The sequence below is a fragment of the Bubalus bubalis genome, chromosome 4 (assembly GCF_019923935.1).
Source record: "Bubalus bubalis isolate 160015118507 breed Murrah chromosome 4, NDDB_SH_1, whole genome shotgun sequence".
Taxonomy (NCBI): Eukaryota; Metazoa; Chordata; class Mammalia; order Artiodactyla; family Bovidae; genus Bubalus; species Bubalus bubalis.
Genome location: NC_059160.1, coordinates 161315543 through 161339614, shown reverse-complemented (window position 1 = coordinate 161339614; position 24072 = coordinate 161315543). Strand labels below are relative to the sequence as shown.

Below are 24072 nucleotides of genomic sequence, written 5' to 3'. Positions count from 1 at the left end.
AAACTGGTCCTGGCTGTGGTGCTCCAAACTGCAAGACCACAGTGCAGTAGGCTGTGGTCAGACAGAGCAGTGCTCATATCCGAGATCTGCTGCCCACAGGTACAAAATCGGGGCAAGTTGCTGAGTATCTGGCAGCTCCAATTTCATCTTCATCTTCTTCTTTGTTATTTAGACAATAACAAACATCCACTATCACATCTGCAAAGAGATGTAGACGCAGTGGGATTCACAGTGACTGGCACAGTATCTGGAAGCTGGTGGCCCTTACCAACAGGAGCTGGCCCTTGGCTCTGCCCCCACTCTCATGCTGAGCCCAGGTTGGGGAAGGAAATGGTTAAAGAACACCCAGGATGAAAACGTCTTCAGCTGCACCCACTGTAGGTCACCTCTGACCCTGACTCCTCCTGTCTCTGACCCTGTGACCTGCAGTGTGAAGTGTAGATGTGAGGAGAGACCCACACACACGTGCAGGGTCTTTCCCTGCTTCTCTGGTGTTGCTGCCAGCTGTCTAACAGCCTGACAGCTTCCATTCTCTGATCATGTCCCCAAGACACACACAGCCCTGTCAGACCTCAGGGGAGGATGCCTGTTGTCATTCATGCCCTGTGGTGGCCCAGCAGGGGTGACAGGTGCCCACTGCACACCCTCTGCCCGTGAGATTCAGTGGTACTGCTCTAACCGTTACAACTGCCGGCATCTTGTCAAAAGCTGTCTCACAGCATGACTGTCACTGGAGGGAAGCTCAAGGCAGGAACCTGGACCTGAAACAAGCAGAGGCTGTCACTCTGAATAAGTCAGTAGGCCAGGTGTGAGGAGGCCTGGAGGAGGTGAGCATGAGGCAGGTCACTTCTTCAGCCTCTCAAGACTAAGACTCTACTCCAAGACTAAGCAGAGGCCTCTGCAGGCCTCCCTGCCTCCAGGCCTGTGCTCCAGGCCCTCCTCTGCCCAGGGCACGAGGGGCTGAGCAGGCCACTTCCCTTCCCACCTGACCACAGAAGCTGAGGCCCTCAAGCTGGATAACCAGACTCTCCAAGGACCAGCCTCTGCTGTAAGCTCACCTGCTGCAGAGGCTGTGGGGTCAGGGGACTGAACTTCCTGAAGAACCTCCCTCAGCTTTACAGGCTTCAGCTTACCACCCTTTCAGATGTTACTCTCGGTGCCTCAGTCCCAGAGCCTTTCCTGGTCAGCTGCTCGCTGCGGCTTCCCACAGCTTTGATGTTTTTCTGTCATTTGTCACTTGTGTACCATGACTTCTGCTTCGTTGTGTCCATGGCTTTATTTTTTAATTTTTATCATTCACCTCACTTTTTCCTGCCTTTTATTATGGAAATGTTCATAACTATAGCAAAGTGAAAACGGATGTACAGTGGACTCTCCTGTCTGCACTGCCTAGACTGACAGCATTTCTATTATCATTTATCATGGGGTTGCCTCACCTCCAAACCCTTCATTGTGCATGACTTTACCTGGTAACTGTTTTTGGTTGAGTTCTCTTTTTGAAATGCAGCAGACCTAAGTGTATCATTTGATGAGTTCTGACAAATGCACACGGCACCCATGTAGCTCCAAACCTCACGAAGACTCAGAGCATCACATTTGCACCTAGAATGTCCCCTCGACTCCCTTCCCAGGCAATCCCTCCCCTACCCCCTGGAGGCAGCTACTCCCTGATTTCTTCCTCTACAGGCTAATTTGCTGCTTTAGAATCTCTCCTCAGTGACTCACAGGGATGAGCACAGGATCTGGCCCGGGCACTCGCCACTGTGGTTTGGGGATTCACCCACCCTGTGGGTTGCTGGGTTTGCTTGAGATTTGACCCCAGAAGGCAGGCTGGAGGCGGCACCTTGTTACTCTTTTTCCTGTATGTGACCAGACCAGTCAGTGTCTGCAAAAACCCAGCAGCAAAGGCCATAGTAGGAGCCAGTGCAGAGCAGGGCTTCCCTCTGGGGTCCAGCGTCCAGCTCTGCATCCTGGCCAGAGACTCTCTGTGAGGGGGGGTGGACAGGCTCTGTGGGGCAGGAGGACCTGAGGCATGAAGGATGGTCACACTGTGCTGACGGGCACTCCTGTAGCCAGCCTGGGCAGAGGCTGCCCCTCCTCCAGGATAAGGTCCCCCCTGTCCCATCCCACTTTCTCCTGAGCTAACAATCACAAGGAGTTCTGCTTTTATATGTAAATTATATTTTTCCTTTAATGGGATCTTGCAGTACATAATGTTTTCCAGCCTCTGCACAGTATTCCACTGCATGAATGGACCAATGTATTTCATTAGTCTCCCTTGGTCAATATTCAGATTATTCCTAATAAGTATACTACAAGTCACATTGCAGGGACTGTCCTGATGGTTACTCCTCTTGGGTCAGAGTATCCCTGGGATCAAGACCAGAGTAGGATTGATGCCTTAAGGGGCCACCCAGCTCACTGTGGGCAGTGTCCAGCTTGTCTCAAAATGGCTGTGCCAGGCTGCATGTGGGGCTCCGCCATCTGCCCTGCCCAAGGCAGGCCACCTCTACCCGTGCACCCTAGCCAGTCTCATGCAGGTTGCATGTCCTCTTCAAGCTCCTCTCACCTGGCTTTCTCAGGGAGGCTGCCTTCCCATAACTCTGTCTAGCGGCCCCAGGTGACCTGGCGTGTAACTTTTCTTCCAGAGAGAAAGCTCTCCCCTCCACAGAGGATCAGTGTCCCTCAGGCTGTTGGTCCCTCTGCCTCTGGTGGGCAGCTGCACTGTGCCTGGGAAATGAAGCCCTGTGCGCTGATTTCAGTTCTTCTTGAAACTTCATTTTCATCCTGTGGGGCTAACTTAAGAGGAATTAGGATATGGGGTGTTGGGAAACAGAAGAGGCTGCTGCCTGGACAAAGAAAACTTGTTTATTTTGAACTCTCTTCTGCTCAAAAATCTGAAACCATCACCCTGCCTTCCACTTTGGAGACTTGCCAGAGTTTAGAAGCCCTCCTTTGAGAGCAGCAGTGCCTGGGAGAGAGGGGCTCTGCTGCAAAGGTGAAGCAGCAGCTGAGCGGGGCTGAAGGCAGCAGGAGACCCAAGGAGGAAGGAAGGCGCCAGGCAGAGGGCAGCACGCACTGCTCCTGAAGATGCGGCGTGGCCTGTGCTCTGGGCTGTCAGCCGGCCCTGCCCTCGGCTGCCGCCCTCCCTCCTGTCACCCACATGGAGGAGGAGGCAGAGTCCAATCTTTACCATGAGTCTGGGGCTTGCCAGGTCCCCTCTGGTTCCAACTCAGTCCAACGAGCTGAAAAATCCACGTATCAGAGTGTCAGGGAGGATGTGTCCCTGGAGAGGAGTGTGATAGATGTTCAGAATTAAGACAGGAGTGGGCTTCCCTGGTGGTTCAGCTGGTAAAGAATCCATCTGCAATGCGGGAGACCTGGGTTCAATCCCTGGGTTGAGAAGATCCCCAGGAGAAGGGAACGGCTACCCACTCCAGTATTCTGGCCTGGAGAATTCCATGGACTGTATAGTCCATGGGGTCACAAAAAGTCGGACACGACTGAACAACTTGCACTTCATTTCAAGACAGGAGCAGAGGCGGTGTAAGTGGGTGCTGGGTTAGGTACTTGAGCTCAGATTCTGGCCCTGTACCTGCCAGGGAGTAGGGGGTACCTCTTGCCCTATCTTAGCTCCAATTTCACTCTCTGTAAAATTGGGAGTAGTAGATCATGTGTACCTTGTGGATTCAGGAGACTTAAAGGAAGAAGTATAAAGATTGATAGGCGCACTGTAGATGCTTGCTTGTGGAGAACATCATTTTGAATGAACACAGCAGGTAGTGCCTTGCATGGATTTTCCCACTTCTGGTTCCTCTTGTCTTTTTGGCAGGAAGGCTACACGGGCTGTTTTTGCCTCATCTAGAGCCTGACCTCTCCATATTCTGGCAGTTAAGGTTTCCTTTCTCTGCCTGTATCTACTTACAATAGAGTTTATTCGTTTAGAGCTATGCTTCTTTGCAAAAAGTAATCCTAAAATGTAAATTACAGACAATCCCCTTTGAGACTGAGGGGCAGCTGCCCTGCCCAGGTGGACCAAGGTGTGCTGGCAAAGGTGTATGTGCAAGACACAGTCCCAACTGCTTTTTCTGGGACACAGATTCCCACGTCTTGGTGAGCAGTGAAGGTGCTTTGACTTTTGTGTCATAGTTCAGCTGACCATATGTGCATGGGTTTACTTTGGGGCTCTCTATACCTATGTGTCTCTTTCTGTATTAGTACCATACTGTTTTGGTTACTGCAGCTTTGGAGTATAGTCCGAAAATAGGAAACATAATACCTCCAGCTCTGTTCTTTTTTTTTTAACTTTACAATATTGTATTGGTTTTACCATATATCAACATGAATCCACCACAGGTATACACGTGTTCCCCATCCTGAACCCCCCTCCCTCCTACCTCCCCGTACCATCCCTCTGGGTCGTCCCAGTGCACCAGCTCCAGCTCTGTTCTTTCTTCAAAAATTTTTGTTTATTTGGTGTCAAGAAAGTATGCAGACTTTAAACATGGGGTGCAATTTTTGGAGAACCCTTGAAAACCTAAAAAACTTATCATCAAGCCAGCTTCAGCCCACAGGCTGAGAATATATTTTCTGCAAGCAGAGAAATTGCAAACTTGGCCCTGATCTGATGGGAACTGCAGGGATACCTGAAGCAGGAGGAATCAGGACTGCCAGATAAAAGTCTGTGCTGGCATTTCTGAGGAATGCTCCTCAAGTTAACTGACCTTGGGCAAATGAAGCATCTGGGATTGAAATTCACCAACTTTGGCCAGGAGGCACAGGTGGAGGCTAATGACCTTGGGCTTAGAGCAAGAAGACTTGCATGTTATCCTGGACAACTCCCCAGATTGTTGTGCTTAGCCTCTTAGTCAGGTCCAACTCTTTGTAACACCATGGACTGTAGCCTTCCAGGCTCCTCTGTCCATGGGGATTCTTTAGGCAAGAATTCTGGAGTGTGTTGCCATGCCCACCTTCAGAGGATCTTCCCAACCCAGGGACTGAATCCCAGTCTCCCACGTTGCAGGTGGATTTTTTACTGACTGAGCCACCAGGGAAGCCGTCTTCTCTGGGTCCCCTGGTATTTGCCTCTGGGACCAGAAATTCCCAGCAGCCTAGAGAGAGGCTATGGCCCAGAACTTCACTTTAGCATATCAATGTCTCTCACCCTGGCAAAAGGAAGTGCTGGTGAACCCTGGGGGCATGTGTGAGGAACATGAAGGGTCAGGAAGAGGGAAGGGAAGAGCAGTCATTGAATACTTCAGAACCACATCTAAGACAAGGGTTTGTCCTCCGCGCGGGATTCTCCTGTGCAGGGCCCTTTCCTCTTTGCTTGCCTCGCCCAGGTCCTGGCCTTGCTCCTGGGGTCTCTAGCCTGCTATGGGCACAGAGAAGCACAGGGAGGAGGAATAGACCCCAAATGCGAGGAAGTCCTTTGTGTAGCTGGTGCTACACAAAGCACCAGCCTTGTGTGCTCAACCCAAAGAAGGGTCAGACCTATCTTCAGCTTGCTTTGTCTTGGCTCCTGTCTTGTGTAAGGGAGGGCCTGGTGGAGACACTGCCTGCAACGCCTAGGGAAGACTCTGGGACATACGGGTCAGAAACCCGAGACTGGCTTTGCCTCTGTGGTGGGGATGACATTGGGTGCGTTTAGTGAGTTTGATGGGTCAGGGGAAGTACAGAGAGGTCTCCTGAGTTCTCAAAGCCCAGCCCTGCTGCCTCAGAGTGGACCATCAGTGACAATAGGTGAGCCCAGGGGACAAATAGGTTATTCAGACCCTGGTTCCTTACGGGTGACCCCTGGGAATGCAGTTATGGGTGACCTGTAATAATTGTGAAATCGGAAGGAAGTCAGGACTCAACCACTCCTAACACAGAAATTTGGATGTTGCCCTTGCAGAATCCTACCATCTCGGATTTTATGCACCTGAACTGAGTCCAGACAAAATTAGTGACTATACTTGCAGATATAAACTGGACAAAAACAAAGTCTACAGTAAGTAACCCCCCACCTCGGTGCCTCTAAGTGACAAGCTTTCCACACCACACTGCATTCCCTCAGCCAACCCAGCCATCAGATGCCTTCCTTACCCTTCACTTAGACACTCTGAGGATAGAAGGAGTGGGGACAAGTGGAGGCAGGGACCTGGCTAGGAAACCTGGCCCCCTTGCCCTTCGTCTCAGGCTGGGGAGTGATCAGTCCCCAACAAGTCAAGAAAGCCTTGGATCCGGGCTTATCCCTGCAAAGGCTCAGCCCTGCTGGGAGCACTGGCTCTGCCCTCATGCTACATTCTCCCACTATTTCCTTCGCCGTCCCTCCCCCTGAGAGAAAGGACCTGAATCTTATGAGTCTATTGGTGAGAAGTGGAGGCAGCCCTGGGGCCCTGAGTCTGTGCAAGGTGCACTGAGCTCTCCCAGGAGAGTGGGGTCACCGGGATTGAGAAAGGATGACAACAGCCAGGCCTGGGCCCTGGGATCTTGGCTCAGGCCCATTTTACATGTGTGATTTTGACCTAATGAATGTTCTGTTCTCAGCCTCTATTATCTGTACTGTAAAATGGGGTCTGTAGAGTAGGTGCACTAACTAAGCCCTGCTGCTGCTGCTGCTGCTGCTAAGTCGCTTCAGTCGTGTCCGACTCTGTGCAACCCCGTAGACGGCAGCCCACCAGGCTCCGCCGTCCCTGGGATTCCCCAGGCAAGAACACTGGAGTGGGTTGCCATTTCCTTCTCCAATGCATGAAAGTGAAAAGTGAAAGTGAAGTCACTCAGTCGTGTCTGACTCTTAGCGACCCCATGGACTGCAGCCTGCCAGGCTACTCCGTCCGTGGGATTTTCCAGGCAAGAGTACTGGAGTGGGGTGCCATTGCCTTCTCCGAACTAAGCCCTACCATATACATAAAGCTACTATTTGGAAATATTCAGGCACAAATACCCTCCGCAATGGGGGAGCAGCCTGAGAAAGCCCACAGTGGGGGCAGGAGATGAGCCCTCATCACGGAGGCGGGTCTGACCTCCCCCAGAGAGTGCCTGGAGACAGCTGGACTTCCTCTTCCTCCTCAACTCTCCCAGTCAGCCCCCTGATACGTTGATTGGATATGATTATGTTCTCTGACTCCTCATTCCAGGGTCATCTGATAAACCCAGAGCGAGCCCTCTCCACCAGGACACTTCTGCACCATGTCTCCTTACATGAGTGCATAGAACGGGCAGGGCTCTGCCATTTCCACACTCTAACACCACACAGGGTGTAAATGGCCTTGGGGGTTAGATTTCCCTTGGTCTGTACTTTCTCAGGAGTAGTTCCTACCGAGTAAATCATTTGTATGGAGAACTTATGTTTATTGAACACCTGCTGCATCAGGTTATGTGATAAGTGGTTTATATGCACTATCTCAGTTAATTCTCAAATGAGACCTAATTGTATGTAGCTGATGCAGCAAAAGCTGGAAAGCAAACAGTGATCTGACCGCCTAGTCTGGGTCTTTGCCCTTGCTGATGAGAGTTCTTGAAAAAGGTTGGGAACAACATATCATCCAATAAATGTTCTCAGACACTTCTTCTGGGTTTGGTGGCTATTACTGTTTTCTCACCCATGCTGTCCTCAGTTTCTCTCTGAGGTGGACCAGCACAGAGATCTCACATGGGAGAGCTTATCCCTGCTGGCCTCTCTGCTGACCGCCATGGTGGCTGTGGCTGGAGGCTGACCAGAGTGGTGGATCAGCAGTATTTATTGCCATGAGCCCTGAGGATTGCCATGAGTGCAATGAGGATTCATTTGGTAGTCTCTCATTATAGTTTACTCTAATTAAAACATCTGGGAAAACTTTTTAGTAAACACAGAAAAGCATAACAAAGATTAATTTTAAAACCAACATTTCTGTATGCTTTATATTGTCTATCTTAAGTGTGTCATGATTTCACATATTAAGAAATCTTTAAACATGCTGTTCTTGTGACCCTCGGTATATGAGGCAGCTGCCATTACCTCACTCTCCCTGCTGTGTGAACACTGTGGAGATTATACTACATTTTCTTGTGATTTTTTTCACCCTAATCCCAACCATTCTACCCCTCAGACACAAATCCTTCCCCCTAAATAAACTTAGTGATTAGTTTTTTAATATCAGTACCAATGAAGGGGAAAACAGTTCAAAACTTTGTAAATAATGTGAGAACTGAATTATGGCCAAAAGCTGGTCACTGGGAAGGGAACCATCTGAGAGGGAAGGCCTGACCTGCAGACAGTCAGGGTGTGAGAATAGTTAGGGTTCAGGAAAGGAAGGCTCCACAGCTACTCACCATGCACTGTCGGAGGCTCCTGAGGGCCATCTGCCAACCCCCACAACATTATAGAACAAGCCCAGACACAGAGGCTTCCCTGTGTGCACAGATGGCACCACCGCCCACCCAGATGCTCTGCTCACCAACCTGCGTGTCATCTGTGACTCCTATTTGTTCTCATCCCACATCCAGGCCACCTACAGGTCCTTCTGCCTCTGTGTCCAAACTCATCTGGGCTTGGACAGCCCCTCGACACACTCACTGTACTTAGAATAAAGCCCACACCCCTTCCCAGGGTCCACGAGTCCCCCACCACTCGTCTCTTTCCATCAACAAGTTCAGCTAATTATGCCACAGGCCATGGCACAGGTGCCCACAGCCTGGACACTCTTCCTCAGAACTTTCCTTGCCTTTCCCCTCATCATTTCAGCTCCAGGAACATTGCCTCAGAGACCTTATCTTTAATGAGAATTCTCAATAACATACAAAAGTAGCAAAAATTGTATAGAGCCCTTGAAGCAGCCTTACCTGCTTTCGGTAATTATCAACCCTGGCCAATCTGGTTTGCTCATATTTTCACCATTGATTATTATAAAGCAAATCCCAGATATCCCCCATCATGTCCTGTGTAAATATTTCATTTTCTCTTAAAGAGAAATTGTGTCTCTAAAAGACTAAGCAGTTATTCCTTCCACTCCCTTCCCTATTCCTTCCCTTGCTTATTGACATCATGGCGCTTTTCTCTCTGGCATTCATTTTGTTGTTTGTTACTTTATTGTCTGTCTCCTTGTTGAGTCCCACAAATGTCAGGCCCTTAAGAGCAAGCTTCTGCCCGCCTTGTTCCCATGAAACACCTGAGACCCTGCACCATGCCTGGTGCATGGTAGGGTGTCAGAAGAAGGCAGAGAAGAGAAGCTGCTTCTGCCGGAGCGGTAGCTCTGCTTACCAAGGGCAGGCAGAAGGGGAGGGGTGGATGGATGGACAAGTCCATTGACACTCTTCATATGATTGTCTTTTAGCTAAACCACCTGACTCAGTGACTGGAGAAAAACTAGTCTGCATAGGACATGTTTTTCCTGAGGCTGGACAGTAAGTGTTTATGATCTGGGGCCCTTTGGGCAGGTTTCCCCACCATGAGGAGTCCAGAGTGTGGGATGCCCCATTTACTGAGGGCAGCACATGTCTGTCTCCAAGAGGGCTCAGGCATCCTCCACCCCTGTCCTGGTTGATAATCCCCTGAGGTGTTCAGAGATCCACTGTGGGCTGTGACCCAGGCTCTGCTGAGGAGGGCAGGATGTGGGAGACGGTGTGTCTCAGGGATGGTACCTTTACTCCAGGAAGCTTTTCCAGACGAAGCCAACATGCTGTGTACATACAGAGTTGGGATGGTGACACATGCAGCCACCCTTCGTCACTTAGTCCGTGGTCATGAGGGTATCTCACCCCATGCAGGGCTCCTCACTGCCTGGTCTGCCTTCATTTCAGAGGTCAATCGCATGTTGTCTGGGCATCAACTTTCCTTGCCCATGCTTCCTGCTCCCTGGAAGCTCCAAATGCCTGATGTTTGAAGTCATTACAATAAAGACATCTGGGGAAAACAGATTGAGACAAGCACAAGAACTGTCAGTTGTCACTTGTCACCATTTGCCCTTTTCTATGCTTTAGGGTGGCCATCGTTGATTACTCTCTGAACAGGGAAAATACCTGGAGTGAGCGAAGCCTGAAAATTACCAGCAGGGACTGTGTGAGTGAATGTTGGGTTGCAAGAGAATCTGCTTGGGAGGAAGAGACAACCAGGGATGCAGGACAGGGGAACAACATCATTGGGAAAGGGCCAGCAAGTAATCTGTGCAGACATGCACTTCAGGTAGCATTTCACAGCCAGTTTGGTGCCTGAGTTCTTTATCAGGGAGCTGTCCCCACAACTCTGGTTTGTGAAATTTACTGGAATGCCTCTATGAGTGTCTCAGGGTACAGCTGGCTATCTGGGTCCTACAGAAACTGCCTTCTCTGTGAACCAAGTATCGTTGAAGGTATGTGCAAGGAACCAACTCAAGCTCTAAGCAACTCCAAAAATGGTTCTGAGCTTCTGCCCATCCTGGACCCACATTGCCACCTCTCCTGGCCCAGGACTTGTGGTGGGTAACTCCAGGTGCCAGCCTGGATTCCAGCTGGAGTGAATGTAAGAGGCTGGGACACTGCACTCTAGGAGACAGAATTCAGCCCTCTGAGACTCCCAGGCCCTCCAAATTAGAGTCCCAAGCACAGGGGTCTGGAGGGTGGGAGCAGCTGTGGCCATGCCCAGGCTGTGTCTTCGCTGAGTTGGTGCAGCAGCAGGTAGAGCTCTGAACCCACTCATTACCTTCACAATCCCAGCCTCCCAAGACTGGGGAACACAGACGATCACTTTACAGAGGTCATCAGCCTCCCTTCTGCCTCTCCTCCTTTCTCATGTTCCTCTTCTGCCCCTCTCTGCAAACTGGCTCTGACATCTGCAGGGGCTCTACCCTCTGTTCCTGGGCAGCTGGCAGGGTCACGGGGAGGTTGGGGCTCAGCACAAGGAGACAAAGCTGGGAAGAAAGGGCTGCTTTTCCCAGCTCTACAGCATCTAGGCTGCTTAGCCTGGGGCAGCCCAGCATGGATAACAGAGCCTGTCGGCCTGGACTGAGATTTCTCTAGGAGGAGGGACGCTGGTGCCTAATGCCACTGCCCCTATGTCCAGTCCCAGCTGGTGAGGGTTCCTTCAATGTGATGGTCCTTGTGTGTCCTTCTCCGCTGGTCCCTGCACATCCTCCTGAGGATCTGCGCCTGAACCTGCACATTTCCCACCAGGAGTCCCTCCACCTAACTGCTGTCTGTCCACAGGCACATTGAGAAGCGAACTCTGGAGCTGCCTGTGGCTCCAGGCGCAGCATGGGTCACTCTCAGCCTGACTTGGCCTCTCCTTTCAGCAGCCCTATTTCCTGGACAGGGGCTTTCTCTGTCCCCTTCCCTTCTGCTTCTCTCCAGCAGAGCTGTTGATGTGGGGAAGAGCTGGGCAGTGCAGGCCCATGTATGCAGCAAACACACCCTTGACTATGAACAGAGCTCACTCCTTAAGCTCCCATGTGGACATGCCCTGTGCTACTGGGCTTTCTAAAGCCTCTCTCTAACGCTTTCAAGTGCCTGCACTTCCTCACCACAGATGTGAGATGGAGCCTCAGAGAGTAGCTGTGCCCAAGGTCACAGAGCTGGGAAGTAGGGAAGAGAAGCTACGGGTAGGTGATCTCTACCTCTTCTCTCGCCTGCCTCTTCTCTTGCACCCTGACTCCTCAGGGGCCCCCAGCCCTCCCTTGCTCATCTGTGTATCATAGCTTTTTGTGGTCCTTGCAAAACCCCAGTGCGCTCAGCCAACACAGGCAGTGAGGGCTGGGCCGTCACTCCTTGGAGGACTGGGCTTCCTTGACAGGGCTCTGGGGAGAGCCTCTGAGCAGGGTCAGCGGTGGGGGTCTGTGGCCCAGGGCTCCACAGTGGCTCTCTGGGTACCAGCCATGATCTCCTAGCCCCACTCTGGTTCCTATAGATGAGGCAACCTGAGGAGAAGGGGAATTGTGGGGTCTAGTGTGGGAAGTGCACTTTGGGTGCATAAGAAGTGGTTACTCGGGCTAACCCCAGGACTTTGGCACATGTGCTCTCTACAGTATGAGCCTACAGAGCCCACAACGACCACAACGACCACAAAGCCTACCACAACGACGAGGACCACAGTGCCTACAACTGTCACGACAAGGAGGACGACGACGACGACAACGAGGAGGACGACGACGACAACGACGACGACGACGACGACAACAACAACAACGACGACGACGAGGACAACAACAACACCAACGACTACAACAACTACTACAACGACGACAACGACGACAACGAGAAGAACAACAACAACACCGACGACGAGGAGGACGACGACGACAACGACAACGACGACGACGACGACGACGACGACAACAACAACAACTACAACAACGACGACAACAACAACGACGACGACAACAACGAGGAGGACAACGACAACACCAACGACTACAACAACAACTACTACAACGACGACAACGACGACGACAACGACAACGACGACGATGACGACGACGACGAGAAGGACAACGACAACACCGACGACAACAACGATGACGACAACAACAACGAGGAGGACAACGACAACAAGGACGACGACGACGACGACGACTACCACGACAACAACCACCACAACCACAGAAAGTACAGTTGTCCCAGAGACTACAGTGTCCATTGTTGTCACCCAGAGCCCGGTTCCTCTCTTGTACCCGACACTTGTCCCATCCCTGGTCGTGGTCCCGTTGCTGCTTATCTGCATCTGCTGCTACAAGAGGGTGAGTGACCCCTGCCTGCACAGCCTCTGCACACCCCTCACCAACGCCCTGAGGGGCGGGGCACATGCTGGCCCCAGAACCCTGCCTGTGGGAAGCTTTCTATCAGCTCCAGGGCCCTCACACCAGTATACAAGGTGCAGACTATCCCCCCCATTCTGGGCATAGACACAGCCTGGGCTTCTGGGGGGCCACCTGCCTCATGCTTTAACTTCACAGGGAAGGGGCCTATGAATTGTCCAGACCCCTGAGACCAAGGCTGTCCCACAGGAGTCAGACTCCTGAAGGACTCAGGTAGACCAAAGCCCCAGAAATCTCTGCTGTTGGGGGAAGAAGAGGGGTCTGCATGGTCACTGATGGCCCAAAGGGAGAAGGCTGCTGGCCTGGAGAGTGCTACCTCAGAGGTGGCTGTGCCTTTGAAAGCAGCATGGATCCCTGCCGGTCTCTGGTACCTTAGTCACTCCTTCCTCAGTCATAATAAGTCACCAGGATATGCAGCTGCCACCTTTGCCCACAGGAGCTCACTGTCCAGTGTCTGGTCTGGTATTGGCACCGGGGGGACATTGAGGGTAAATGTCACCTTCAGAGGGTGTGTCAGGAACCCTGATAATGAAAAGAGTAGAGACTGGCCCTGGGGAGGGAGGGGAGAAAAAGGGGATGGCCAGCTGGATTTGCGAAGACACAGGCCAGAGCGGGAGAAGAAGAGGAAAAAGCAGAGCTGAGAAAGGATAAGCAAAGCAGCGTAGAAGCTAGCAGATCAGATTTCTGCAAGAGATGAATGAGGAGAGAAAGCATGGGGAGAAGGAGGTGGACCATCATCCCTGAGGGCTGGGAGGCAGGCAGGGCCGGGGGAGAAGAGGGCAGCTGGGAGGGGTGGGGGAAGTGTTCTCTTGTCTTCATATTATGTCAGGGCTGCTGATGAAAACTCCCATGTGCAGCCTCTGCCAGGGACCAGGGGTCTTGATCTGCCTTTCTCCACCTTGACCCTACAAGGATGTATTGATTCCCCTTTGAAATCTGAGAAGTCTAAGGCTTAGAAAGATAGTCACAGGTCATGAGCACCTAAGAGATACCCTAAAGCCTGTTTTTTGCCCACTTACTGTTGCAGAGCAGCGTCCCAGTGTCTGCATGACTGAGTCAGACTTGCCCATGCCCTTTCCACATTAATTATGTCTCTTTAACATCCTAGGTCATCAAGGAGCCACCATCAGCCCAGAATCCAAAAAAAGTGAGTGATGTGTTTGGCTGATGTTGAGAGCATGCCTGATGCACACATTGCCTTGCACAGTGAGGCCTCCTGATGCGTATGGGGCTATGCCCCTCAACCCTTCCAGCTCCCACCTATCTGAGCAGAGAGAAGTGGCAGAAAGAAGAGGGTGACAGGGGGCAGAGAGGGATGCAGATGAGAAACGGACTCACAACAAGTCGCCCGCAAACACCATTCCCCAGTTCCCAACACTACCTGATACAGGGCCTTTATCAAGGAATTAGCAATGTGGGGCGGCCTGTTTTAGAAACACCTATGATCCCTCCTGGAATCAATGAGCTTTTTGTCAGTTCCCAAAGGACTGTGTGTAGGATGGTCCTTCCAGGACACAGGTGAGTGTTTTGAAAAGGATCCTCAGGTTTCCGGGCCTTGGTCTCTGCCCGCACGCGATGCATGTTGTGCTCTGTCTCCCTGACCTTCTTCTCCATCTCATTTCAGGGTGGAGGTCTTGGCAGGGTTGGGCCTGGGGACTAAGGAAGGAGGAGGGAGTCTTACCTGGCATTGAGCTGTGAAGAGGGTGCAGCCCAGATGAACGCAGAGACAAAGGGACAGGAGAAAATGCTGTGACTGACCCAGAGTGGGGACCCAAACCAGGGCCCATAAGAAGTAGAGTAGGGGCTCATGTCCTAAGAAAGGGAGATCTGGGTCTGAGATCTAGTGGCCAACAGGGTCACTGCCTGGCATCGATACTGGCTGCAGTGGGGCCTGGGGAGGCTGGATCGGCCAGAGGCGGGTGAGTGCAGCCCTGTCCCCTGCTGCTGCTGCACCCTGACAGCCACCGTCACGTGGCACAGCCTCACACCCAGCCTCTCCTGCAGGGGCGCCTCTGGGAACCAAGGGGACAGGGTAGAGTTTGCTGATGTTTGGAGAAGAGCCGTCTATGTAAGCCAAATGGAGCTGGTGTGCTTTCACATGGAGGCCACTCTCTTCCTGTGCCGGGTGCTGCTCATCTGTCCTTGATTCTCCCACAAACATTTGCAGAGTGGCAAGTACTTGACAGGTGCCAGGGCAACAGATGTCATGTGTCTGCACCCAGGAGCTGCCAGACAAGATCTCAGACAATTATTTCTCTTTCTCACAGCCATGCCCTGTACAGACCACAGTGATTGTCTCCCGCTGTGAGTGCCAAGAAGACAGGATAAGACAGATGGAGGTGAGAAGGACTCATAGGAAGGGAAGAATGATCCCCCTCAAGGCTAGAGGCTTGGAGGAGCAGGGGGGGCAGATTGATCTACATGGACTTGGGCCTTAAAGACCTGGCTTGGATGGAGATGAGCTTTATGGGCTCTGGTCTCCCACCACTTGGTGACAGAGCAAATCCAGAAGCTCTTCCCACCCCAGAGGCTCAGGGGAAGACAAAGAGTTGAATGTTCATGCACTCACTGCCTCCAGCTGTCCCAGCACCAGGGTCTCCCCTTGAACAGGCCCAGGATTCTGGATGTTGGTGGCTGACTCACAGCTGGCCAATTCCTAGTTCTCACAGAGATTGTCATCAGTTCTGACAATGTCCTGAATTTCACCAGAGAGTGATTGGATGAGAGAAAAGAAACAATGACAAAGAGCCACACACAGGTCAGAAAAAAAGAAAAAGAAAAAGAAACATATAAGCCAAGATTCTACCACCATTAAAATACCAGGAAGTGCCCACAGCTCCTGTCTGCTCAGTGAGAGAGACAAAGGCCTTACTGCATGTTCTTGTGGCACCTGAGATGGGGTGACAGGAAACACCAGAAGGAAGGAAGCTGAGGACACTTCCTTCCGCTGAGTGACTGAGATCCCTGCTGGCAGGAGGCTGAGAGATGACAGGGACTAAGGAGGGCCGCAGGTGGCAGGTGCGAGGAAGAAAGAACCACCATCTCTGGGTTCAGCTTTGCCCTTCTCCTCCTGGTCCTGCCTCTGTCCCTGTGGGATCCATTGCTTCCTCCTGGGAGCTTCAGATGGCAGCTGGAAGGCCAGCCCCACATCTCCCCTGACAGTCACTGTGGGGAGCAAGGAAAGCCAGAGCTCACCTTCCAAGGGGGAGGAAGCCACCTGCCAGGGACTTATTCCCACTCAGAGACCCGGCCCCACATCCTACCTCCACCAGGTCCACTTTCTGGCCTGTCCTTCATTTTCCTCATCTTTCTCTTTCTCCCCAGTATCAGGACCCTTCCCCCTGAGCAGGGAGTGGGTCTCTCCCCAGCCTTCTCCCTCTGTGTCCCCAAATGCAGGCCCTCCTTCAATCTCCTGCCCAGTCCCCATGCCCACCATGTTTCTCCTTGAGGACCTCTCCTTGGCTGCTGTGTACCTCCTCCAACCTTTGACGCTTGTTTTCTTTTTTTTTTTTTTTTTTTCAAAAGCAGCCCCAACATCTCCTCCTACACCTAAAGCACTGATTTGTTCCAGAATCCAATTCAGTCTGTGACCCACAGAGTCCATCTCCCAACAAACACAGAAGGTTTCCCAGCCCCCTGCCCCAGGTGAGGCCTGCAGCGCTGCCTCAGCCAGTGTGTGGGGACACAGCCCTGGGGACTCGTGGGAGATGGAGGCGATGCTGCTCATCTGGAGGCAGCGTCTGTGCCTGTCGCTTCCTCACAACCACATCTGCTTTGCAGGGAAAACTGGATGTTTTTTATAACTTTCTTCAGCGCTGCAGCCTGATGCCGTGGATGTGGTGTCAACCCAGGGGCATGGTAAGCTAGGAGCAGTGTGCCCCCCATGGGCTGGGGTCTTGTTTTTGGTCTTGACAGTTACTGCCTGTGAGTGTGGTTCAGAGCCTCATGGGGGCATCTGCTGAGAGGAAAGCCCAAGACAGGGAGACCTGGACGTCATGAGCCTCCAGATAATTCTCAACATGCTGCCCATGCATTTTCCCTGCATGGTCTTCTCAAGGATGTCAGGACCCTTTTTCTCCAGAGCAATGCCCAGAACTTCCAATCCTGAGTAAAAAGGGCTATGAGGCCTATTGGCCTCCCATCCATCATCCCTCCCCACTACCCACCGCTGTGGGACTGTTGGCTGCACCCCACCCTTGAGACCCTCCTGGGCTGGTTGCTCAGGTGCCAGGAGTGGTGGAGGACATGGTGACACCCCCTCCCCAATGTTGTCTGGCCAACACTGACTGCATTTACCAGGTCATAAAGATGCCCTCCTTGCGTCAGTGTCTGTGACAATGGGGAGAAGCCAAATCATTCCAGTTGTCATCCCTGGAATTTACTAATAATTATGAATAATAATGGTGCATCCTTTCTGTGGTCAGTTGCTAGACTAATAATGTTTTCAATGATTTAATCTTCCCAGTAACTGTGCCAGTACCATTATCCCAACTTTGCCAAGGGGGAACTGACCCACAGAGAGGCTGAGTGATTTGACCCAGGTCACAGAGGCTGGGAGGAACAAAGCTGAACTTGAATTCTGAGCCTGGCCATTCTCACTGCTCTGCCCCCTTTCAGTTCAGCATTCATGGTCTCATGATGGTTACTCCCAAGCCACCAGAGATCTGCCCTCCTCAGTCCTCCAGATTCAAAGAGGTACTACTCCTGGTTCACCTGGGAAGCACCTGGGCATCATATTTTGGGGTGTTCTCATGCACAGACCTTTTGTACAGACTGGGCCAGGGATCTGGAGGATGTTCTGGTTCCAGGGTCTGTAGTTAGGCTGCACTGACTGTGTTCACTGAATCAGGCGAGCACTGGCTCAGGTGGCTGGTCAGGTGGGTGTTAGAAGCTCTGGACAGGCCTGAAGCCCCTGGACACTGTTGGGGACACAGCTGAGGCACGGTCCTGCCCACCAGAGACGCTGCAGGTGACGGAGGCTCAGTGCAGCTGGGCTCCTGGCTGTGGATCAGAATAGAGCTCTCAGGCCCAGCTTTGCTTACACAGAAGCCCCATTCTCCACGTATCTCTCGATAGCTCTCTGGAGACTTGAAAGTCATGTATGTATCAATGAGCACCTGCTTGGCCAGATCACAGTCTGTGACAGGGTGACATTTAAGCTAAGAAATAATTGATGAAAAGGAGCTGGTGAAGTGAAAATCCAAAATCCTTCCCAACAGATGAAACATCCAATACTTTTACTCTGGGGCTGTTAGGCTTGGAGAATCGAAAGGCTGGAAATTGAGTACTGTCTTCATCAGTCCAATGGTCAAGATATTCCCAGGTTACCAATGTCACCCTATGGTGGGTGGGGGACAGATGAGCACCAGCAGATCAGAGCATCACAGGAGCACCAAGTCCACACTGCGTGTGGTCCAGACATGCACTGAGTCCTCCTGTGGTGAGTGAATGAATGGACATGTCCAGTCATATGTGTTTCTTTGTAGATGCTTAGTCTGTTTCTCTGGCATGCATAGGCATTTGGGATCTAATGAAATAAGGCACAGATATCTTCTTTGCAGGGCACTGTGCAGGGATGAAGAAAGGTCCCTGTGGCCTTTTCTGGAGTTACTGACTTCAACCTGCTACTAAGTCTGCAAACTTAGTTTCTTTAATGCTCCAAGATCTACCATTTGTATCTCAAACAGGGATAAAATAACAAAATACCGCCGAACCAACAATAATGCAATTATGAAGAATGTTAGGTCTATTTTTGCTGAGGGCAAGGGAGGATTCAGGTGAGTCTGAATAATCCAAAGTCTGGAGTTCTATTGACAAATCTGATCCGTGGCTACCTACCAAATGTTACATCTGTTGGTAGTTACCACTGTGGCATCCTTATAGACAGGGGTGACTCTGGCTCCCCATCCTAGCTCACACAAACTTCAGGAGGACAGAGCATGTCTAGAATCTCCCATGCTCACTGATGCCCATGTCCTCTCAGCACTTGGCTGGGAGGATAGTGGAGAAAGGGACCCACTCTCTGCCTCCCATTCTGGAGAAGAACTTGCCCTCTGGGTTCCCACCTTGTCCTACCCTCCCTCCTCACAATGGGAAAGGGAACCAACTTAGCTCCCACCCCAGCAAAGTCTTCCATCACCAGGCATTATATTCTGATTTGTGGTATCTCAGCCCATGTTCCTGTAGGGCTTTTTCCTAAGAAATAAAAAAAGATATGGTGTGTGAAGGCACCCAGCGTGAAAAAGAATGTGGAGCCTGTGGGAATGAGGAAGGGAATCTTAAAAGCGGAGGAAATGGAAAATGCGTGGTCTGAGTTGGACCATGTCTGGAAGGAGGTGGTAACCGGGAGACAGAGCCCTGGCATCGTGCTAGGTGGAAACCATGGGGGGAGGTGGAGTGGTCAGCAGTTAACAAGTCCCTCGGACCCTTGATGTCCAAGCTGTCACCTCCTCTTCCTCACACAATGGCTAGTGCAGGGGGGCTCCTCTCAGTGTCCTCACAGACCCTACTGCTGCTCGGGAAGAAGTTGAGGATAAGGGCCCACCCTCTCCTGGCTCTACTGAACCTCCCCACACTTAATCAATTATTGCTTTGAGGGTGATGAGTTACAAGGAGGATGAACAAAGTAAGGATGGACTTATGGGCCTCAGCCTTCCAGTATACTTCAGAAGGCTTCCTGCTATGGCCCAGTTTGTGCTAAAGACATAATGGTCTCAAACCTGTGCCTTAAAATAAGTGCAAACAAGAAGACAATTAATGAGGGGGATTTATTGTGCAGGAAAGTGGTTCACATAGTGGTCCAGTCTTTTGCCAAACTGGACCGTGTGATCTAGCGGTCACTGTGACAGGCCTCTCGTCGGCCTGCGGGCCACCCAGGTCAGAAGTCAGGAGCTCAACCTCGCCCACTCCCCCGTTGTCATAGCACTCCAGGGACAGACAATTAATGAAGGAATCTCAGCGATCAGACGTCTTGCTAGAAAAGAAACATGCAAGGTTTATAAGATAGACTGAGTAGGAATAGTTGGAAATATTTGTTGGAAATGAAGTTAAGGGGATAGTTACGGGGATTCATGGAAAAGGTAGGACTTAGGGTGATTCTTAAAAGGTGATTAGGAGCTCACTAGGAAAACACAGTAAGGAAGGATACTCCAAAGAGAGATAATAGCCAATTATCTCTAGGTTGTGTAATAACTTAGAAATGGTAACCTAAGTTGTTCCAAGAAAGATTTTAATCTGATTGCCTTCATCCTAAGCAGCCCAGAGTTGGTGTCAGCTGCTCAGTGTGCTGAGGCTACCCTTCTTGTCACATCCAGGACACTCAGCAGGGGACTAGTGAGAGATGATAGCAAAGCTAGAAGCAACTGATACTGTAGATTATGCTGTCCCAAAGGGTCGATGGCAATCTCTACCCAAACTGAAAGATCTGTATGTGCTGCTGCCTTAACAGCCCACCACCCATCTGAGGGCACCATCGTCTGCCCTTGCCCTGTGGGCCCGGAGCTCAGACTGAAGGTTGTGGTGAGGACTCATCCTCTGAGCACACAGTCACCAAGAGAGCCTGGTTAGTGCTGGGGCTGCTGTGGCAATCAGCACTTATCCTTCCACAGGCTCCCAGTGCACAGGGGAGCAGACAAGTTCAATACCAGAGCATAGGGGATCCAAAGTCAGAAAAACAGGGCTCCATGGGAAAAGGGAGAATAGATTCCAGTGTCTGAACAGAGTCTAGATATAGGAGCACAGACTGGAGGCCAACACACAGAAAGAGGAATGGCATCAACAAAGGCTGACCCTGGGAATCCTGAGGGGGTACTGAACTTGATCTCCTCGAGCCAAGGAGACCACAGCCTTCTGCTCCCAAGTCCAGTGGCTCCTCAGTGATATTCTGTTTCTACCCTTCTTCATACAGGGGAGGTGCATCGACTTTGCCTTAATGAGTCCTCACTGCGTGCCAATGCTCTGTGGCTCAGAGACCTGCCTTCAACCCAGTCAAGAGTGCCTCCCCCTCAATATCTGCTGCTCACGTTGTCAGCATCCCCCACCGATATGCTCTCAGCCACCGTCCAGGATGTTACCGCTGATCCCTCCCCCAGAGGTCTACAGAAGTACTTTATCTCTCCCGCCCCCATAGCTCAACATCTAAAGAACTTAAAACTGAAAATTAGGAGCCCCTTTTGTACCAAATTAGACATATATATATATATATATATAATACAATATATATCTTGTGTTTTGGATTACAGTCAAAAGGAGCTAGAATTAGTTTCTGATCAGCAGGAGAGTTTCTTGCCTGGGGAGCACTGCTCCTCTGTATGAGATGCAACTGTACTCATCTACCAGGACAAGGCACCCTGGTATCCTGTGGATGTAGACATGATGAGTCCCATTCCCACAAGATGGACCTCCATCTGTCACCGAGCGTTGAGATGCATGGGGTGTTAGACGAAATATGCTCTTTCAAGAAAGCCCCAAATATCTGATATATGGAAATAGTCTGGTGTCCATTACTCGCTTGCTGTTACTTAATCTCCTGGGTGAGTTATGTAATCTCCCTGTACTTCAGTTTCCTTACTGAAAAGACGTGGATAATGGTGTCTCTTCTACGAAGAGGGCGACAGTGACTGCTGCAACATGCTCAGCACAAGGCCAGCTCACTTGTAAAGACTCAGGGGCCAGGTCTTTAAGGTCTTCTCTGCTTCACCAGGGAAGGAGACAGTGATGAGCTCAGAGACATCAGGAAGTGTGTGGTGAGTGAAAAGATGTTAGAAAAAATCATCACTGGAACTTTAAGCACTGGATACCATGACAAAGGGTTGGCATACATGAGAATTCTCTGAAAACTGTTAACCACATGAAGTTAACATCAAAGTCCACCACCCATGTAATCTCCAAGATACCATCAGAAAAGGTCCTTCCACCACCATGTCCTTGACAAACATGAGTTCCCTTCGTGTACCTTAATTTTTCTCATAAAGTTAATTCCTAGTTTCCAATTTCCTATCAGCTCCTCTGATTTTTCCTATCAGCTCCCGATTTTCTAGATCCCTCCTGAAGAAGCCTTTGAAGACATAATCAGGTTTCTTTTCACACTTACATGCTAGAGGACTATCAGTAGACAAGAATTCATTGTGAAGATCACACAACATGTTTATGAAGATGAATCAATACCCTGGATCAAAGAGTCCCAGATGAGTAGAAGTGGCTACTACCTCAAATGTGTACATACCAGTGCAACAAACAAGGGACCATTAAGAATCAAGTAAACATGAGAAGATGAAAAGAAGTGAATAAAATTCCCTAAAGAAATAGAGATCTATGAACTCTCTTATAAAGAATTCAGTCCTCTTAAAGCAGTTTAGTGAAATGCAAGAAGCATGGACAGACAACTACATGAAATTCAGACAACTACACGAAATTCAAATTCCGTTGAGATGCATCAACGAAATGCGAAGCTCAACAAAGAAAACAATCAAAAGAACAACTGAAAACGAGAGGTGAAAAATAAAACACTGTATTGAAGAATATAATAAAGTATTTCAGCAACAAACTCAAGCAAGCAGAAGAAAGAATCAGTGAACTAAAAGGTAGATCATTTGAAATTATCCTGCCACAGGAGTGAAAAGAAAAAAAATTATTAAAAAGTGTGACAACACACACTAGGACATTATCAGTAGAAACAATAGTGAATTATGGAAGTCCCATATGAGAAGAGAGAGAGAGAAAAGAAAGTATATTGGAAACAAAATGGTTGAAAACTTACCAAACATGGAATGAGAAATATATCCAGATTCACGAGGCCCAAAGAATCCCAAATAGCTTGAGCCTGCAATGGTTACAGGAAATCACATTGTGAGTAAATAGTCTATGGTCAAAGACACAAGCAATTTTTAAAGCAACAAGAAAAAAAAAATGAGCCACCACATGTAAGACACCATCATAACACTCAAGAGAGACTTCTCAATAGACACTCTGCAGACCAGGAGAGAGGGATGATGCATTCAAATATAGAAAGAAAATAAAACTGTCAAGGAAGAATATTGTATCCAGGAAATCTACTCTTCCGAAATGAAAGAGATATTGCAAACGTACCAAAGAAACAATAACAAAACAAAGCTGAAAGTGTTCATCACCAGAAAATTTTCTGTATAAGAAATGCTGCAGGAATTTCATCAAGCACAAATAAATGAATAATAATTAGCATCGTGAAAATGTCAGAAGAATGTAAAACTCACCAATAATGGCTGATCCTGTAATATTGTCATAATAGTGCATAATTCACTCAGAATACCAGTTAAAAGGTTAAAAAATATATTAAACAACCATAACTACAATAATTTCTTACTGGACACAAAACATAAAGTATGTGAGTTGTCATATTGATAACCTAACATGAATGAGGAGGAAATAAAGGGAAAATTTAGGTATGCTATCAGCTTAAAATAGGACATGATAAATATCAGATATTTTAGGTATGCTTCATGATAACCACAAAGAAATAACCTCTGGTAGATATACCAAAGATGAAAGAGGAATCTTAACATACCCCCTACTAAAAGTTATAAAATAACAAAAGACAGCACAATAAGAAGCTAGGAAAAATGGATTTAGAAAACAGTTGAAAAATTAACAAAATGGCAATGGTAAGTACTTACATATCAATAATTACTTTAAACATAAAGTAAATTCAATTAAGAACACATAAAATACCTTAATGGACAAAAAAAAAAAAAAAAAGGTCCAAAATATGCTACCCATAAGAGAATCACTTCAGCCTTAAAGACACACAAGGACCAACAGTGATGGATTGGGAGAAGAGACTCTAGCAAAGAGTAAGCAAAAGACAGCATCAATACCTATACCTTATACTTACAGGGAACGTAGACTTTAAGCTAAAAATGCTCTAGGTAAAAAGGTCATTATATAATGATTAAAAAAAAGTCAGTCTATCAAGAAAAGAGCAATTGCACACATTTATGTACCCAGCATCAGAGCATCTAAGTATATAAAGCAGTTATGAACAGAACATATGGAGAAATAAGGGCTTCCCCAGTGGCTTAGTGGTAAAGTTCCGCCTGCAACGCAGAAGCTGTGGGTTCAGTCCCTGGGTCGGGAAGATCCCCTGGAGGAGGGCATGGCAATCTACTCCAGTATTCTTGCCTGGAGAATCCCATGGACAGAGGAGCCTGGTAGGCTACAGTCCATAGGGTTGCAAAGAGTTGGACACGACTGAAGCAACCCAGCATGCACGCAAGGAGAAATAAATAATACAGTAAAAGGTGGAGATTTTAACATCCACTCTAAACAATGGGAAAATCATCCAGATAGAGAA

General features: G+C 49.6%; 1 protein-coding gene across 2 annotated transcripts; it reads left to right on the top strand.

Moving 5' to 3' along the window:
• Positions 1–12444: 12444 nt before the first annotated feature.
• Positions 12445–23325, top strand: LOC102397016 (anthrax toxin receptor-like). 2 transcript variants are annotated; one of them, XM_025284887.2, is made up of 5 exons: positions 12445–12668; positions 13855–13893; positions 15014–15085; positions 16527–16604; positions 20653–23325. In XM_025284887.2, the coding sequence occupies exons 1-5, from the start codon at positions 12447–12449 to the stop codon at positions 20872–20874; spliced, it is 633 nt and encodes a 210-aa protein (XP_025140672.1). In that variant the 5' UTR covers positions 12445–12446; the 3' UTR covers positions 20875–23325. The 2 variants fall into 2 exon arrangements, with proteins under 2 accessions (XP_025140672.1, XP_044798331.1); XM_044942396.1 differs by lacking the exon at positions 16527–16604.
• Positions 23326–24072: the final 747 nt, after the last annotated feature.